Here is a 19,541-nt window from a genome sequence, read left to right on the forward strand (position 1 = left end):
GTGGGGAGAGACAACTGCCCTGAAGCCACCTACACCTGCTAAGTCATACTCTGAGATGTCTCCACTGAACAATACTCGGTAACTTCGGTCACAGTGAATACAGCCTTGCAGCCATCTGGGTGTGTGACACTTAACTCTTCCCTCGCTCAACAGAAGCACTCCATTTGCAGACTAGTCACTTCACTGTGTAGTGTGTCATGCACGTCAGGATTCTTTCTACAGGTTCTGGAAGCTTGGACATAACCGGCATGCCTGCAGTTGGGATTTGGGAATGGAGTCTGCTCAGTCAGGTGCATCACTGACTTTACTGACCTTTACTGTGAATTCTGAATAAAAGGCAGAAACAATCTAAATTATTATGTAGAAAAATAAAATTTCTGGAAAGTAAAAACTGTATGGAAGTTAATTTGTATACCAGTATTTTCTGTATGCACTTCGCAGTGAATAATAATAATAGGTAACACATTCATAAGAAGTCAGTTCCATGGTTTAAAAAAAAGTTTAAGAAATTTACAGTACATATTGAAAGCATGATACAAATGGAAATTGAAATCTTTGCATTCATTAGGAAGCCCAGTTTTTGCTGAAAGTAGCATTAATATCATTCACATCAGCTTTTAATTTGTTATACATCTTTGAAGTTCAGCAAATGCCAATAAAATGAAAAACAAGAAGTGTTATTTACTTAGAATGAAAATAATTGTGAAGGGGGAAGAAAACCCAGAAGATTTTTCTATGATTATTTAATTCAGGTACATAGAATTTGAATGAATTTGAAAGAAATGAAGATATTTAAACACTAATAGAAAATCCTTAGTCTTAAATTTGTGTAACTTTTCAATCCATCTGGTAGTATAAAACTGGGATTTTTCATACAAACAGCAAAAGTTCATATTACCTTTTATATGTTCCTATGTATCAAACTGTGTTGATTTACTATGAATTTGAAGAACATCAGATTTAAAAAGTAGTGCCTGATTCTTTTAACTTCACAAAGACCTAACATCCCCCGGGTGACATGTAAACACGCCTCTAATCTGATCAATGAATTCTTTCTAATCTCTTCAAACCAACTAAACGGTGTTGGAGCTAATGTGACTTATATAAGTATGGCTGCCATTCACATTTTCACTGTTTACTAATGTAGCAAATAGGGAAAAATTTTCAACTATTTATTTGAAACAAATTGACAGGTTCAAGCACCTGTCTTCAGAAAAGCCAGCAGCATTTTTTTTTTTTTTTAAATATACTCAAAGTAAGATTTGGCTTAAGCCCTTAATACCTTCCTGAACAGCCATGCAGCTGAATGCCCTCGGGAGCTGTTTCGTGAGCATAGAGCATTTTTGCATTTTTTCCCCTGGATAATAAAGGGAAAGCAAATCCAGATCTTTTTGAAGGACAGCTGTCATGTTTAATACACTTAGAGCTCTATAAAACTAGAGCCACTATCATATATGCTTATAGATATATACCTCTTAGTTTTTAATAAAGTCTCTTGCTTCAAAATTTAAGGATGATCTTTTTCCTGGTCAGTCATTTCAAGGGAACAATAAATAAAGTAGAAAAAGATGAATGATTTTGCATATTTCTGTGGAAGAACGGAAAACATTTATACGTTTGAGAGGTTCAGAAAACTGTACAGAATGAACAGCTTATATATACTATCTGTGCAAGTCTTCTTGGGTGCGGCACGTCAATGCAAGAGCTCCTCCAAGCAGCCACATTCATTCTTGTCCAAATCCCTCTGTTTCTTCTATTGCAAAAAGTAGCTTTTCCTTTAGTTGTTCGTAACTCTTATATGGTGGGAGATCCAGGCGATTAAAACTGAGCAAAAACAAAATCAGAGGTTTTCAATAATTTTGAAAGGATTTCGAATCGTTTTTAAAGCATGCAATTGCTGCATATTAACATTTTCAAATTTCTTAGAGCAAGCTGTTTTACATCTATACATAAATAAGATTTTAACATTTCTCACAGAAACTGAATTGCTAACAGGAATGGAAGTGATAACTAAAAAGACAAGCTTTTCTATAGTACTCCTGTTATCTTGTTTCATGAGTGCCCTGCTAATTTTGTTTGGCCAAGAAAGCATTTCTGGCACATTCCTCTGTTTACCAGTTAGTTCTTAAGGATCATTTACATGGTAGACACTGTGCCAGGAGCTGATGATATGCTGACAAAGAACTCCAAGTCCTTTTCCTGGTAGAACTCAGGTTTGGGGGAGCAGGTCTTCCCTGGACCCGTTTATCATAAATAGAGTCTCTTCTAAACCAACTTCTGGGACTAATGAAAAAAACTAAAATATGGCAAATGGTTAAAGTGATGAGTGCTTTTCAACCTGCACAGGGTCCCACTTAATGACGAGCCGTGTGACTGGATGCCCGCGGCTTTGGTTCCCACCCTCTCTGTGACCGTGAAACTGCCTCTCAAGACAGAACCTTCCCGAATCCATCTGCTGATGGGGGGCATTGCTGTGGATTTCCAGGTGGCCCTGTGCCATGTCCACTTCTCATCTGGCCTTGTAAGAGTCAAGACATATGAAACTAAAAGCTTTTTGAACAAAACAGGCAATTAAAACAGTGTTCTCAGAAGACATTACCTTCTTTGTATTTTAAAGGATGGCGAAGGTACTAGGACCAATGAACACAGCGCTTACTGCCCTGCCTCTCAACTCCAAATAAAATCACTTCCAGTTATCTTAAATCTTTCATGTATAGCCTCTGTGAATTTTGTCTTTCTACCGACTTTTCTTCATTTTTTTCCCCTTTTGATCATTTTGGTGGCCAACACATCCTTGTATCCTCTGTCTCATCAGATTTTGTTATTTTCATCTTTTTTTTTATTATTATTTTTGCTACAGTTTATCTAGTCTTGCATCACTGCTAGGGGTACTCTGCCGAAAAAGAGATACAGCATTTTACTTTGGGCCATTCGTGATGAACGCGGAGCAGGGGAGTCCCTGGCGTGAAAGGTGCCTGTGCTCTCTCCTGTCTCCATCATCGAGATGCTCCTTCACACCTGCTCTCCTCCATGAACAAGCTCTCTGTGGCCCCTGGTCCCGAATGCCCTTTTATGCCGAAATCTGCTATTCATCAAAATCAGTGCAAATACTCCCAATTTCCTCCAAGCTCTCTTTGGGTGTCTTTGACATTAATTCACTTGATCACAAGCTTTTTTTCTTTTTTCTTTTTTTCTATTTTAGCATTCACTGTAATCTAGATCATTGAAGTCATACTATTTTTCTGGGCTGCTGCTCAATAGGACTTTCCTTCTATGAAACACAAGCCAAGTTTTTCTGATACTTATCAGCTCTTCCATTTTTTTCTCTTTAAAAGGTTTTTTGAGACTGATTTCCCTTTATGTGAAGGTTCTTCCCAAAGTTTAAGGAAATATGGAATTCACAGCTAAGTTTATCTTTTGGGAAAAACTCTGGAATGCATGCATCCTCTGAGAACTTTGGACAATCCCTTCAGTACCACGATACATCTCTAATTCCGTTTAACTTCTCCTGTCTCAGTAACCTCTCTCAGGTAAGGCCAGAGGCTTTCCAATGTTTCTGGTCACAGGACACTCTTTGTTCTTAAATGTATTGAGAACCCCAAGGAGATTTTATTGCATGAATTTCATTAAATTTATATGTTATAATATAAAATTATTTAAAATATGTTGAAATAAGTATAACTTCTCTGAAAAGAAAATGGCTACAAAATAGTGTATAGCGTGACTTTATTTTATCGCTTAGCAAGTCTATCTATTTGGGTTCTGAAATTAATCTATTTGTACTATACTGTTTTGGATTTAGTATATGAAATCCTAGCACCATACAGATATAAAAATGGAGATGTTTAGATTATGCACAAAGAGGGGTTTGAAGTCATATAAAAGAATATTTTGCATTTCACTATAAAATTTATTGGTCTCTCTTGCACTTTAAATGAGCTTTTTACTTATGTGCAATCGTTTAATACCATGCACTTCTTAGTCATTTAAGCATACTATTTAAACAACTTACAACGTTTTTCTAAATAAAATAGGGGAAAATTTTACTTCAATCTGCAACACCAGCACTATGAATCTCATCAAAAAGTCTTAGGACTTATAGTGGTATATATACATTTTTGAAAATTCCAAATTTTTGTTTGAAAATTTAACTATGGTCAACAAATGTCCATTTTCTTTTTCTTAGAGTAGAAGTGTTGCTTTAAAAGAAGAAGAAGAAGAAAAAAAAAAGCTAGTTCAGCTCTCCAGTCCAACTACCCAAGACTTTTCCTCCAAGTAAACAACCGTTCTCTGGTGAGCAGGAGTGCTCCGACCTGCTGTCCCAGCGCACAGAACACACACAGATGCACACTCACTCACACTTATGCATATTAACGACAAAGAACCATGGTGAGTGAGCGCAGCTTGCTTGCTTTCTTTTCTTTCTTTCTTTCTTTCTTTCTTTCTTTCTTTCTTTCTTTCTTTCTTTCTTTCTTTCTTTCTTTCTTTCCTTCCTTCCTTCCTTCCTTCCTTCTTTCTCTCTTTTTCTTCCTTTTTTAAACTTTTGTTCTTTCTCAAGGGTATAGTGTTGAAAATGAGGAACACAGAGAAAGGGGCTTGGTGCCATTTCCTTGGTTTGTGTTAAAGCATGACAAGCAAAGCTGCACTAGAAGTACAATGTCGAAACAGCACAAAGGTACATAACGGCTTTGGAATGAAAATACCCTTGACCTCTGCATAGAACCACTTATCTCTAAGCTATCACCTTTCCAATGGGTGTGCAATAATTCAGCCATGAACTTCCCTGCATTCATCCTTTCTCTACACTGTTGCCTCAGTGCTTTTCTTCCCTTGAATTCTATTTAAAGTCCTCCAAATCTCCTTAGAGTGAGATCCCAAATTCTTCTCAACTCCCTTGACTCATGCAGCTGTCGTTCATTTCCTGGAATGACAATCTTTTTCTTTTTGATTGGAATGACAAGCTGTTACTTCAGGATCTTTGCTTTAGCTCAACCTTCATGTTCAAAGGCAGCTTTTACTCTCTCTCCCCAGCAGCATGCCCTGCATCATCTTACTATTATCTCCTCCAGGAAATCTAGGCTTATGTTCTCTGTGACAGCACTCTTGTTTCTACCTAGTTTTCACTTCATATCCATCCCACAGGAAGCATAAAGTTCGTACAGCGCAGGGGCCTGAAGTCCAAGGGGTGCTCTGAATGTTTAGTCGGTGGATGTATTTCTTGAGCATTTCTCCTAAGCAACAAGAAGCCATTCTGAAGTGTTCGTAGAATGTTGTGTTAGTCTGTTCTCCAAACAACATCCTCATCACTTTAATAAACAAGCAGTCATACTGAATCTCGCATTTATACTTAAAAAAATGCAATATTCTTTCTGGCTTTGGAATTCCTATTCAGGGTTCTTAAACTTACCATGTATGGCTTCTTGGTAACCAGGTGTCTTTGCCCACTTTTTCAATGCAAAATTTTTGAGGCCCGTTACTTCCTAAATCAGAAAACAAGACAAAGTTTAGCTGGTCCTTTGAACTTGAATAAATGATACAGAAAAAAAAAAAAAGAAACAATTACAATTGAGAATAGATGTTGTTTGAGCTTGTCGAGGCCTCCTGCTGCAGACACCCCGCAGCAGGAATCCCAGGAGAGGAACAGCAGCTGTTCCCACATCCCCATCCGCTCACCATCACCCCAGGCAGGAAAGCACCGCTCTACGGCACAACTTCTAAATTTGTCCTACAAATGACTTTGATGTTAATTATTCATTTTTTTTTCACTCTGGTAGAAGCCCTTGATACAACAGAGAGTGCTAATCCTTCTATTCCAGTCTGTTGGCTGCCTAACGGTCACTCCATACAGTGAAACTCGCATTTACCCATGAGCTCAGCAAATCCTCCCAGAGGTAAGCGGCAGGTTCCAGTGACAAACTGCAGTAGTCGCATTCTTACTTCATTGTCTGTCTCTTTCACAAACTGTGTGACAAAATCAAAGCAAGACTTCAGTTGGTTCCAAAGGTATATGATACGAAATAGTTGTGATAATTCTCATTTATTAAGGCTAGACACTGATAAACCTGTTATGAATCCTACTTCAGCTAATTCTCACGGTAACACTGCAGGTGGGCCAGGAAATAAACAAGAGCTTTTGAAAGTTTCAGTTACCAGAATGACATCATACCCTGAAACATGTGAAGAAGATTGATGTGTTTTTGGGTTATGATATAGAGCAATGGCTGACAAGGACCCTGGCAAACACTTACCATAAGTGCTTTCCATGCATTTTGTTGTCACAACTCTTTGAGACAGAAATCAATTTTTTAAAAAATTTTTATTGGAAAGGCAGATTTACAGAGAGGAGAGACATAGGAGGAAGATCTTCTGTTTGCTGGTTCACTCCCCAAGTAGACACAATGACTAGAGCTCAGCTGACCCAAAGCCAGGAGCCAGGAGCTTCTTCTGGGTCTCCTATGCAGGTGGTGTCCCAAGGCTTTGGGCCATCCCCTACTGCTTTCCTACACCACAAGCAGGGAACTGAATGGGAAGTGGAGCAGTGGGGATATGAACTTGTGCCCATATGGGATCCTGGCATGAGCAAGGAACGGACTTTAGCCACTGAGCTATTGCACCAGGTCCGAGATGGGTATCATTTTTAAAAAAGATTTATTTTTTATTGGAAAGTCAGATTTATAGAGAGGAGAGACCAAGGGGAAGATTTTTTATCCATTAATTCACTCCCCAAGCAGCCACAATGGCTGGAGCTGAGCCAATCTGAAGCCAGGAGCTTCTTCCAGGTCTCCCACTTGGGTGCAGAGTCCCTAGGCTTTGGGCCATCCTCAGTTGCTTTCCCAGGCTACAAGCAGGGATCCAGATGGGAACTGGTGCCCATATGGAATTCTGGCACATGCAAGGCAAGGACTTTAGCCACTAGGCTACAGTGCTGGGCCCAATGGGTATCATTTGTAACATCCCTGCTCTGCATACAATAAAGTGGAGTCCTAGATGGACTACATAATTTGTCCTTCTGAAACTGTAAAATAAATGGCAGAACCAACATGTGAACTTGAGTGTGACTGAATTCTAAACCATTGCTATTTTTCCTTAGCTCAGTTGCTGTTCTCCATTTTAAGTCATAGAAAACAAATGAACAACGCCCTATTGGCACTCTCCATAAGCTGTGGTATCTTCTCCCAATGAACACTTTTCCCAGTACTTTGTGTTTTCTGGTACCCCATAAAACCAACTGTACATTCCTTGGAAAATTAGCTAATACATGAGATATATTTTTGAAAGAAGAACAATACATTGTAAAGTGATATAACACTGATTTGATTGATTTGAGTATTCTATAAAGCATACTTAGAAAGTATACTATAAAGTATGCTTAGAAAGCAGAAATAACATTAAAACAGGACAGGTTTTAATTATGACAAAGAACTGTGCCAAGCATGACAAACATTTCACATGAGAACTATGCTCAGGCACATATCAGCAGTCAGGGAACAGAGTCCATTACCAGTTTTGGCATAAATGTCATCATTTCTCTTAAGACAAATCCAATTTAGGAAATAGGTGTATCTGGGGCCAGCACCATGGTGTAGCACATTAAGCCTCAGCCGGTGGTGCCAGCATCCCACATGCATGCAGGTTTGGGTCCTGGATGCTCCACTTCCGATCCAGCTCCCTGCCAAAGTGCCTGACAAAGCAACAGGATGGTCCAACTACTCGGCCACTACATCCATGTGGGAGACTTGGAAGAAGCTCCCGCCTTCAGACTGGCCCCGCTCTCGCTCAGACTGTAACCATCTGGGCAGTGAGCCAGCAGACAGGAGGACTCTCTGTCTCACCTCTGTAATTCTGCCTTTCAAAAAAAAATCTTGTTTAAAACAAAAGTCCCATTTAAAAAAATATAAGAATCATATTTACATGACTCTAAGCTTAAGCTGTTTATCTATGCAGATAGAAATGTCCAAACGGATAAAGACCCCAAGAATATTGCAAACACCTAGATATATACAGTATATAACACAGATCAGACTTTAGGTCTAAATGGATTTATTTCTACCATGTGAATTTATTTATAATAGATAATCAACTCAAAACAACTACAGGGTTGGGGCATGGAAAGCGGCTTTTCCTGCTTGGCCTCCCAGGCTGAAACGTGCCCTCCGGGAACACTGCTACTGTTTTCTTGCTTGTTCAGAAGTGCTGTGTGTGTGTGTAATAGCATACACTTCACTATACGGAATGCACACTTCTGCTCAACCAAACAGCAACATGTTCACACGATTTAGTGCCTGTGGTTTTCTTCCTGTAATGAAACATATTCTCCAACATTCTCAATTTGCATTTTAAAAAGAATAATTAGTATAATGTACAGAAATATGAAATGGATATATGACTGTTGCTTATTTACTCAGTGCCTTCCTGATGGACATTCAGATCGATTCTAATCTCTGTTAATACATGAATACCACTGCGTTAAACGCTCTGGGATGCGCCGTCTGCATGTTTAAAGTGTACTTCAGCCAAACCTCTAAAATTGTCTACAGTACTTTAAATATTAAGCCATAAACTCATGATATGTATCCTTATGAAAGATGCATTTTTTTGGAAAATGTACAGTAGTACAAAACTCAGGTCCACTTTCCACCTTTGTACGTGTCAACCAAAGCTGAGGCATTCAGTTATTCAAATGAACCTGTATTATTAGAATATTTATGTAAAGGATATCCTTAAATAACAGATTATAAATTCTCAAACATAGAAAATCAGCAAAAAGTTGATTAAAATGAGCTAGATTGTCCCAGTATGGCACACTTGGGTTGTTCAAAGACCAGCCACCCTGTTACAATTCTAGACAAAATACACTAAAAATAAGGCAGTCATTCTTTCATATTATCCATTCCGTTTTCTAATTCTGTAGTGCACACCTTCTAAAGAATCAGATTAAAAAACGTGTTTCTGTGTGGGGAACCCCAGTGCCTATAAAACTGTGTCATATAATGCAATGTAATTAATTTAAAAAAATGTATTTCCCCATTTTACTTCAGGATTAAATGAAATATATAGAATGCTTTTGATACCTTTAAAAAATAATGCTCCACTAATATAGCCGCCAGCTCTAACGCATTCTCACATAAGATTCTACCACTGATTGCTTCATTCAGAAAGACACGTGTTCTTTTAATGAGCGCTCACACTATTCATTTCAGACTTAGAACTGGAAAGCTAAAAATTAAAACTCAGAGGGAGTCTCAACTGAAAAAGACTTTTCAATCATTGTATTAGACATGGTTTTCTTTGATACTTCCGTCTAAAAGATAAAAACCAAATACCTGCCAAAACCAAATGATTTGCTTGCTGTTTCTTGTATAATGTCGATAAACAGTATTTCTCTGCCAGTCTGCCAAGTCAACCTCTTGCATGCCACACAACATGACCTAGGAAATGAGCAAGGCATTGGGACACAGTCAAGCTTTCACAGAGATGACAGCTGGACGACCGTCATTCTACGGCGCAGCATCGGGCTGCGCGCACGGCCCACGGGCAGTCAGCGAGTCTCACCGGCAGTAACAACCGAGCGGGAAGGGGTCTCGGCTTCTCGTCCACGTTTACAGAGCTCAAGCTGAAACAACAGAGTGCTCATATCTCCTTTGTTTTATACACACACACAAACACACATATATATATACACAATGCATTATATAAATATGAAACCCCCTTGGGTACACAGATTGTTTGGTTGCAAACATCAATTTAGGCGTTTAAAAACGGATGCGATGTTACACACTTAAGAATCAGAAGCTTGTTGAGCTCATACCTATCACCTGTTTGGTCATAAAATATTACACGGAGGTGAAAGTTTGAAATGAACTTTGCTTATTATATATGGGATGAAAAAAACTATTTCAGGAAGAGTAACCTGAAATGCTTTCCTCTTAATCTTTTCATAAATGAACTATGTAGTTATAATTTGCATTCATAAATGCTTGGCTCTAGATCAGATCCAAGGGGCTGGGTGGCCTCCTTGAAAACGAAGCACCAGCACATCGGTCCCGCCTCCCTGCCCAGCCCAGGCCATCGCCCGGCTTGGCTCTGGCTGGTAAATGGTTTCTCCTTACACCGCACGTGCCTTTTCGGAAATCCACGTGAAGACACATCTTTGTCACACACACACACACACACACACACACACACACACACACCCGTACCTGCTGTTCAGTCTCCTGTCCAGCACAACGGTTTGGAGACTCAACCATGTTATTGTGTACTAGTATTTCATTCTGTTGTATTACTAAATAACAGTTCATGATGTGAGAATACAACAATGGAATGAGTAGCGTTCTGGTGAACATTATGTATCAGTCTCTTATATGGATATATGTTTCATCTCAGATCAACAGATAATAGAGCAACTGCGACTCCACAGGGCCGAGTTACATTCAGCATTTTAGGAAGGTTTTTGACACGTCAGGTAGGATTCACTTCGTTTTAATTTGCGTTTCTCCAACCTGCAGCAGGCATCTTTCCACGGGCTATCTTGTCTTCTATAATCTCTCCCCTGTGATATGGGTCTGTGTGCTTCAGAATGTTTTTTGTTTTTCTAGTATACAGGCCATCCTCAATGGTTTCTTTTTAAAGAAACTAATTTTTTGGTTTTAATAAAGTCAAATTTTTTAAAAGATTTATTTTATTTTTGTTGGAAAGTCAGATATACAGAGAGGAGGAGAGACAGAGAGGTAGATTTTCTGTCCACTGATTGACTCCCCAAGTGTCTGTAATGGCCAGTGCTGTGCTGATGCAAAGCCAGGAGCCAGGAGCCTCTTCCAAGTCTCCCACACGGGTGCAGGTCCCAAGGCTTTGGAACATCTTCAACTGCTTTCCCAGGCCACAAGCAGGGAGCTGGGTGGGAGATGGAGCTGCCGGGATTAGAACCGGCGCCTAGGGCCCAGCGCAGTGGCCTAGCGGCTAAAGTTCTCGCCTTAATGCGCCAGGACCCCATATGGGCGCTGGTTCTAATCCCAGGGGCCCCGCTTTGGATCAGTGCAGCACTGGTCATTGCAGTCACGTGGGGAGTGAATCATCGCATGGAAGATCTTCCTCTCTGTCTCTTCTTCTGTCTGTATATCTGACTTTGCAATAAAAATAAATAAATCTTTAAAAATAAGAATTGGCACCCATATGGAATCCTGGTGCATATAAGGTGAGAACTTTAGCTGCTAGGCTACTGCACTGGGCCCAAAGGTCAATTTTTAAATATTTTTCTTTTATGGTTTTTTTGGTCTTTTGTATTCAAAGGAATTTTTGTATATCTTTTTAACTGCTGTACTTAACTTTGTGACTGTCTTTAAATTAAATCTTTTGCAAAAGGAAATATTTATTTGTTTTTATTGTAAAGGTCAGACTTTACAGAGAGAAGGAGAGACAGAAAGATCTAATCCACTTCCCAAGTGGCTGCAAAGTCCTGAGCTGTGCTCGATCCGAAGCCAGGATCCCAGAGTCTCTTCTGGGTCTCCCATGTGGGTGCAGGGTCCCAAGGCTTTGGGCCGTCCTCAACTGCTGTCCCAGGCCACAAGCAGGGAGCTGGATGGGGAGTGGGGCTGCCGGGATTAGAACCGGCGCCCATATGGGATCCTGGTGCATGGATTACTTTAGCTACTATGTTATCATGCTGGGCCCAAAATTTCAACTTTCAAGTGTTTGTCACTAACGCACAGATAAAAAACTGACTTTTTATTATCAAATTGCATCTATGCCCGTGTAAGTTCAATATTTCTACTATTTGTTTTGTAGGTTCACTGGGATTTCCTGAGTTGACAATTATGTTGCCATTAGTGAATAAAACATTTTACTTCTAAGTCTGGCCTCTGTTTTAACCTGAACTGACTAGCTCCTTTGGTACAAGTTTACAATGAGTAGCAGCTTTCTCTCTGTTCCCAATGGCAGAAAGCTTTAACATGCATCTACTTAGAAGAGTAGAGTTTTTATCGTTTTGCTATTGGTTATTGATGAAGCCCTTCATACTCTAAATGAAACCTGTGACTTAAAAAAGACCTAATAGGGCCCGGTGCGGTGGCCTAGCAGCTGAAAGTCCTCGCCCTGAACGTGCCGGGATCCCATATAGGCGCCGGTCTAATCTCGGTGGCTCCACTTCCCATCCAGCTCCCTGCTTGTGGCCTGAGACGGCAGTCGAGGATGGCCCAAAGCCTTGGGACCCTGCACCTGTGTGGGAGACCCGGAAGAGGCTCCTGGATCCTGGCTTCGGATCGGCGCAGCACCGGCCGTTGAGCTCACTTGGGGAGTGAATCATCGGATGGAAGATCTTCTCTGTCTCTCCTCCTCTCTGTATATCTGACTTTGCAATAAAAATAAAATAAACCTTAAAGAAAGATCTAACAAACGTTACTCTAAAATATGCTTTCCATGACATTCTCGCCGCATGCTTCCACTATTCTGTGTAAATTGTGAGGAAAGAGGTGGTAACAGCGATAGTGAGGATCTAGCCGTCACAGTCTTCATTTGCATATATTTCCTAGGTAAGTCAACGTTGCCAGAACACAGGAATATTGCCATAAAAAATTTGAAGTGTTATTTATGCTGGATTCATGCATGAACTTCATCTAAGGAGGGCCCAGGGGGTCTACTGTTAAAAATCTACGCCCACGCACGCAAGCCAAGAGGAAACAGCAAGCACTGTCCTTCAAGGCTCCGCCTGTGGCTTCATCTCTCCGGGAACAAAGATTTCCAGGCTTCTTGATCACTAATCATTAGAGAAATGCAAAGCAGTGCCACATGGGATATGACCTGACACCATTAGGATGGTTACTTATAAAAAAAAAATAACAAGCGTTGTTAAGATGGGGAGAAACTGGAACCCTTGTATACCAGTGGTGGATATGTAAAATGGTGCAGTTGCTAAGGAGAATTGTATAATATATTCCTTAATAAGTATAGGATGGCAACTCTGGGTTTATATCCAAAAGAATTGAAAGCAGGTTCTCAAAGAAATATTCCTATACCATGTTTTATTAGTATTAGTCACAAGAGCCCAAAGTAGGAAGTAACACAAATATCTACTAAAGGATAGGTGGATAAAAAAAGGATATAAATCTACAGTGGAATAGTATTCAGCCTTCAAAAGAAGGAAATTCTGATTTGTACCACAGCACACATAAACCTTGAGGACATAATACCAAGTGAAAGAAGCCAATCACGAAAGGACTAATACAGTGTCAGTTCATTTGTAGGGGACGTTAAAAGTAGTCAGTGTCACAGAAACCGAAAGTGGCATGCTGCCGCCAGGGGCTCAGGCGTAGCGGAGATAAACTTCAGTAGGAAAAAGTTTCAACAACCGGATGAATAATGTGAATACAGTTAACATTACTGAACTATACGCTTAAAAACTATCAAGACAGTGAAATGTATGGGTATTTTAGCATGCACACGTAAAGTTCAAATTAACACCACTAAAAACTCATGGCTTAAAATCTGATCTTTGGGGTTCCGTAAGACACCAGTTAAGGGTGCCGAGGCCCCTCTGCAGAGGGCGTGCGTGCAACAAGCGGGTCTGGCTCTTGACTTCAGCTTTCTGCTAATGCAGAATTTGGAAGGCAACAGTGAAGGCACAAGTGACTGTGTTCGCACCGCCTGCGTGGGAGACCTGGGCTGGATTTTGAATCCTGGCTATGCTCCTCCACTCCCCTCTGGGCAGCGGCCACTGCGCGCATTTGGAAATGAATCACTGGTGGGAGAGCACTGGCCTGTGTGCGTACTCCATTTCTCTCCTCCCACATCAAAAAAAAGAAATCTCATCTTTAAGTAACTCACCACCAAACTGGGATTTCAGGAGGTTTTAAGAAGTATCATTATATACATTTTGTTACAAGCAATATATTTTTTCAATCGCAATTTATGACCCCTTACAGCTGGCACCAAATGATGATTCTTTGTTTCAACATCATTATGGCCCACAGAATGTTATCAAGTCTCATCTAATGTTAGTATTAAAGCCATCTAAACATTCAGAAAAACAAAGTGATCCAAGATTATATTTCGTGATTTAAAAATATGTAGCTAATAGTCTAACAAAAGCATAACCCACTTCCCCTAATTAGCATTACCTATAATACCACAATTAAAGGTCCTAACCTCCAATTCCTTTTCATCAAAGTACTGTAGCCACTGAAGGGGAACAACTTCATTAAAACCATCCAGGAAGGCTTTGGTCTGTTCTTGTACTCCTCGAGAAAATCGCCATTCCGTCATTAAACTGAAAACAAAAACAGATTTAAAAGCAGGTGTTTGGTATTTGATACAAGATGTAAAAACACATTTTAAAGATCCTTCTGTTTTTCTAAATACACCACACACAGAGGCATCTAACACAAGCATGGGTTTGTGTGGAAAGGTCCTAGAAGTATGCACACACGTAACTTCAGAGTTAGCACAAGATTTCACGAGGATACAGTTCTACTGGCACCCAGCAGTAGCTACCAAAAGGAATTTTTTTTTTTTTCAAAGTAAGTTCTTGCCAAAAAGATACAGAAAATCCTAGCACTAATTATTTCCTATTTACATCCAGATAGGTAATTCCAAATAGAAATGTGTGGATACGGGAAAGCAGTGGCTGGTCATTTAACAGTATCCCTTTCCACCACACATGAGCCAAAGATCCCAGGACTTCAATTCAAAGCCTTCCTCCCAGGGACGCAAGAGGCTGTCCCAACAGCAAGCAGTGATAACCTGTCATCAGGCCATGTGCTTGCAGAGCTCGTGGCTCGGGGAGGCTTAAACGTGGAGAACAGCTTGTTAACAGGCCGGTTTATTGAGGACTATGAAGATATCCTAACCAGAGAGAAGAAATAAAGGTAAAAAGGAAACATTCTGAGACATAAAGCAGCTGTAGGGAAGTTTTCTGGGATGAAATAGGAAAATCAGTTAGTGACAGAAATTTTGCCCAAGTGTCTGAAAGGAGATGGAGATGACCCCACGGAGCAGCTCACGCAGCCTGAGGAGGAGAGACCAAGAACACCACAGCTGAAAAGAATGCAAATGACCCATGCTTCCCCAGGGCTAACTCTTTTTTGTCTTCTACAGCCAGTTTATCCTACACTATTCTGAGACAAGCCTTCCGTACTTGCTGCCTTCAAAACTTTCGTTCCTGCTCAGCACAATACTGTAGCGGATAAGGTCCTCACCTTGAATGCCCGGGATCCCATATGGGTACAGGTTCCCATCCAGCTCCCTGCCTGTGGCCTGGGAAAGCAGTCAAGGACAGCCCAAGGCTTTGGGACCCTGCAACCGCGTGGGAGACTTGCAAGAGCTTCCTGGCTCCTGGCTTTGGATTGGCTCAGCTCCAGCCACTGCGGCTGCTTGGGGAATGAACCATCAGACGGAAGATCTTCCTCTCTGTCTCTCCTCTCTGTATATCCACCTTTCTAATTAAAAGTAAATAAATCTTCAAAAAAAACAAAAAACCTTTCCTTCATCAGACACTGACTATTTTTGTCTCATATTTCTTTCTTTTTTTTTTTTTAAAAAAGATTTATCTATTTTTATTGCAAGGTCAGATGTACAGAGAGGAGGAGAGACAGAGAGGAAGCTCTTCCACTGGATGATTCATTCCCCAAGTGACTGTAAGGGTCAGTGCTGCGCCAAACTGAAGCCAGGAGCCAGGGACTTCTGCCAGGTCTCCCATGTGGGTGCAAGGTGCCCCATGCTTTGGTGCCAGGGAGCTGGATGGGAAGCGGGGCTTCCGGGATTAGAACCGGCGCCCATATATTGGATCCCAGCATGTGCAAGGCAAGGATTTAGACACCGAGCCATCGTACTGGGCCCTTGATCCAGTCACTCTTACACTACTATTCTCGGTTCTCTCCTTGCCACCACACAGACCAGCTCCAGCTTCTCATCTACTCATCCAACCTATAAACCTTGGTAGTTTGGTTTCAGTATCGGTCCCCAAAGAATAAAAATCTTTACAGGTGTCACCAGAAACTTGTGCTTCTGGAGTCCAGCACCCCTCCCCGTTCATGCTACAGGAACCTCCTGCAGCACTGGCCGTCGGCCCTCCAAATTCTCTCGCACTTCTCAGGTATGGGAATGCCACCATTCCTGATTTGGCTTTGGTGACTCCTCTTCCCCTACATTGGTCTCACTCTGCCAAAAATGTTGGTGTTACCTCTGTCTGTCCTTCTTCGTTGCTCTTCTAGCTACTGGCTCTCTAAAGATGGTATTTGCAACTACCAAAGTTTGAACTATCACTGAAAAGCCAGGAAGTCCTGAATTCCCAAATCCTGTTTCCCTCTTGAGAGTAAGAGGGAGATAGGATGTCATTCCTTGGTATCCTGCCACAAAATCAACTGGCAACACATCCCCCACTACATGCAATCAATCCAATCACCTAAGTTGAACCATCCTATTCTTGTAACATCTTTAAGAGTCCATTCCCTCATTTTTACCTCTACAGTAACTGTCCTATTATGGATCTACATTGCCTCAGCACCACAGTACTGACCGACCAGCCTTCTAGTCTCACATCACTTCCCTTTACAATTGTCACTCGCAAATCACCCTGCACCTACGATGTCAAGGTTATCTTTCTAAAAGCAATTCAGATCAGTCCATGTTTGTCTGTGTGATGTTGGGAGAGGATACGCTGGTTTCCTAGATGTCCACATTTCATCAAAGCTCCAGGTTTTGAGTGCTGCGCTGCTTCCAATTCCAGTACTCCTACAGAGGCAGCAGGTGTTGGACCCGTAACTGGGTCCAGCCACCCACAACTGTGGGGCCATCCGGGCAGTAAATTAACACATGGGAGATCTCTTTCTAATAAATTAGACAAAAACTTATAAAAAGGAATATGGTGTTTTTACAATAAGGCAACATATGACTACCACTTCTAAACTCCTACTTAGTCAGTATTCCTGCCACCTGTGACCATTCTGACAAAAATAATAGTTGTAAATTCCCAGGATAAACGAATTCCTTCAACAGTTCAATGTCTCTGTACTTGAGGTTTTTCTTTCCCAAAAGCCATGCCTCCATCAGGCAAGCGCTCATGTATCTTTTGACATTTACTTTATTCTTAGCATCGTATGGAGAATTCTGTCTCTTCCAGAATCAAGCACTCCTTCCCCAAATTGCATTTCAACAGTACTTCATACATATTTATAAGGTATCTTAACTGAAAAAACGTATGACAAAATTTCCAACAGTTAGTCTTTTCAAGATTCAAAAATAAGCAGTTTGTTACTCCTTGATACTGAAACTAAACTTTGCATAAACTTTATGCAGGATTAGATAATAATTCTTAGATAGTAGGTACTACATGGATAAGATGATTTAAAAATAATAGTAAACTTAGCATACAGTAAAAAGCTCAAAGTAGCAAAGTAAATTTAAACTTTAGGATGATGTAACTTAAGTTGTTTTTTGTATTTGGGAACACAGCATATATGCTTCAGTTTGCCATCTGATTATTATTGCTGGACTTTGTGCAAAGACACTTTAAGCTTAACAAACATAAAAAGCCTATGTGAATGATGCCAAGGAACAGAAACGGCTAATCTGGGACCGATTCACCATGACTTATCTGGAAAAAGAGTTAGACCTATCACTACTGATCTTGAATGATACAGAAAGCAAACTACAGAATAATGTATAAGATGTATGTTTGTCTGTTGATGACATGTGTGCATATGCCTGTATATAGAATATGTAAAGTGAACTTGTATGTGTGTGTGTGAGACAGAGAGAAAAAAAATGAGAAAAATGATAGCTAAAATCCAAGTATAAAAGAGAATGAAGGGCCTGGTGTGGTAGCCTAGTGCCTAAAGTCCTCATCTTGTATGTGCCACAGGATCCCTTATCGGCACCAGTTTGTATCCTGGCTGCTCCACTTCCCATCCAGCTCCCTGCTTGTTACCTGGGAAAGCAGTTGACATGGCACAAAGCCTTGGGAACCTGCACCCATGTGGGAGACCAGGAATAAGAGCCTGGCTCCTGGCTTCACATAGGCTCAGCTCTGACCATTAAGGCCACTTGCAGAGAGAACAGGCAGAATATCTCTCTCTATATATCTAATTCTTTCTGTAAATCTGACTTTCCGATAAAAATAAATATATCTTGGGCCCGGTGCGGTGGCGCAAGTGGTTAAAGGTCCTCGCCTTGCACGCCCGGGATCCCATATGGGCGCCGGTTCTAATCCCGGCAGCCCCGCTTCCCTTCCAGCTCCCTGCCCGTGGCCCGGGAAGGCAGTCGAGGACGGCCCAAGGCTTTGGGACCCTGCACCCGCGTGGGAGACCCGGAAGAGGCTCCTGGCTTCGGATCGGCATAGTATCGGCCCATTGCGCTCACTTGGGGAGTGAATCATCGGACGGAAGATCTTCCTCTCTGTCTCTCCTCTCTGTATATCCGCCTTTCCAATAAAAAAAAAATAATAATAAAAATAAATCTTTAAAAAAAAAAATATATCTTAAAAAAAAAACAGGCCAAAATTTCAAGGGGAAAAGACCTGAAGAGGAAGTGAGAATAAACCCGATACAAACAGCTGGGATGCAGGCCAGTGCTGCTGCACACAACGCCCCGGCCCTCACACCCAGAACAGACTGCACAGTGCTGCACACAGCGCCCCGGCCCTCACACCTAGAACAGATTGCACAGTGCTGCTGCTGCACACAGTGCCTCGGCCCTCACACCTAGAACAGACTGCAGAGACCTTGGCAAGTTCTAGGCAGCATGCAAACAGCAAGTGGCAGTGAAAAAGTGAAGGTTATCATGCTCATATAGTCTTCTATTTGAAGAAAACTGGTAATGTGTAGAACTTCCTCAAGAAGTGAAAAAAAAAGGTTAAGGAGACATTCAGTATTTCAGTTATTTAATTTATTCCATAAGTTCTAAAATTAACCTTACGACCGTGTTTCATCTTACCCAATGTATTCATCTTTGTTCTCCTCAGTCACTAGAATATTGGAGCCTCCCAACTTGAGGTCGTGTGAAGTAACTTTTCCCAAAATTTCCATGTCAACAGAAAAATACATTTCTAAACCACATTCTTCAATATTGTTGTCTCTAAGAGAAATAAATACACATACTAATTAACAAGATGTGTAAATGGGTTTCAAGAAAATACCATATTGAAAAAATAAATCTCCAAACCTTATCCAGATAAGGGAGTTATAAAATTCAGTATCAATAGATTCCAAATCCTTAATAGTCAATTTTTTACTTAACATACGCTTGTAGAATGGTAAAGAAAAGCCAGTATCAATAAATTTTCCATGAAATAATGCCTGCCAAGACAAACAAAATATCTTATTTAAAATTCACAAAACAGTAATTCCTCATTTAAATTTAAAGCATAACGGCAACAGAATTGTCAGGCTTTACAAATAAAAAAGAATAGCTTCAGGCCCGGAGCGGTGGCGCAAGTGGTTAAAGGTCCTCGCCTTGCACGCCCGGGATCCCATATGGGCGCCGGTTCTAATCCTGGCAGCCCCGCTTCCCTTCCAGCTCCCTGCCTGTGGCCTGGGAAAGCAGTTGAGGACGGCCCA

The 19,541-nt window shown here is 40.9% G+C and overlaps 1 protein-coding gene across 4 annotated transcripts in view; it reads right to left on the reverse strand.

Annotated features, from left to right (window-relative positions):
- Positions 1-299: 299 nt before the first annotated feature.
- The window catches only part of WWP1 (WW domain containing E3 ubiquitin protein ligase 1), a 101,049-nt gene continuing 81,807 nt past the window's right edge, over positions 300-19,541 (reverse strand). For all 4 annotated transcript variants that reach the window (XM_040993631.1, XM_040993621.1, XM_040993640.1 and 1 more), the window contains 7 exons: positions 19,147-19,280; positions 18,919-19,059; positions 14,137-14,257; positions 9,324-9,428; positions 5,865-5,961; positions 5,408-5,480; positions 300-1,824 (listed from right to left, as the gene is read on the reverse strand). In XM_040993631.1, coding sequence (XP_040849565.1) covers positions 1,725-1,824; positions 5,408-5,480; positions 5,865-5,961; positions 9,324-9,428; positions 14,137-14,257; positions 18,919-19,059; positions 19,147-19,280 — 771 coding nt within the window. In that variant the 3' untranslated portion in view covers positions 300-1,724. The remainder of the gene's footprint in view (positions 1,825-5,407; positions 5,481-5,864; positions 5,962-9,323; positions 9,429-14,136; positions 14,258-18,918; positions 19,060-19,146; positions 19,281-19,541) is intronic.

Source organism: Ochotona curzoniae, unplaced genomic scaffold (genome assembly GCF_017591425.1).
Source record: "Ochotona curzoniae isolate NIBS_2020 unplaced genomic scaffold, NIBS_Ocur_1.0 contig_1071, whole genome shotgun sequence".
NCBI classification, from domain to species: Eukaryota; Metazoa; Chordata; class Mammalia; order Lagomorpha; family Ochotonidae; genus Ochotona; species Ochotona curzoniae.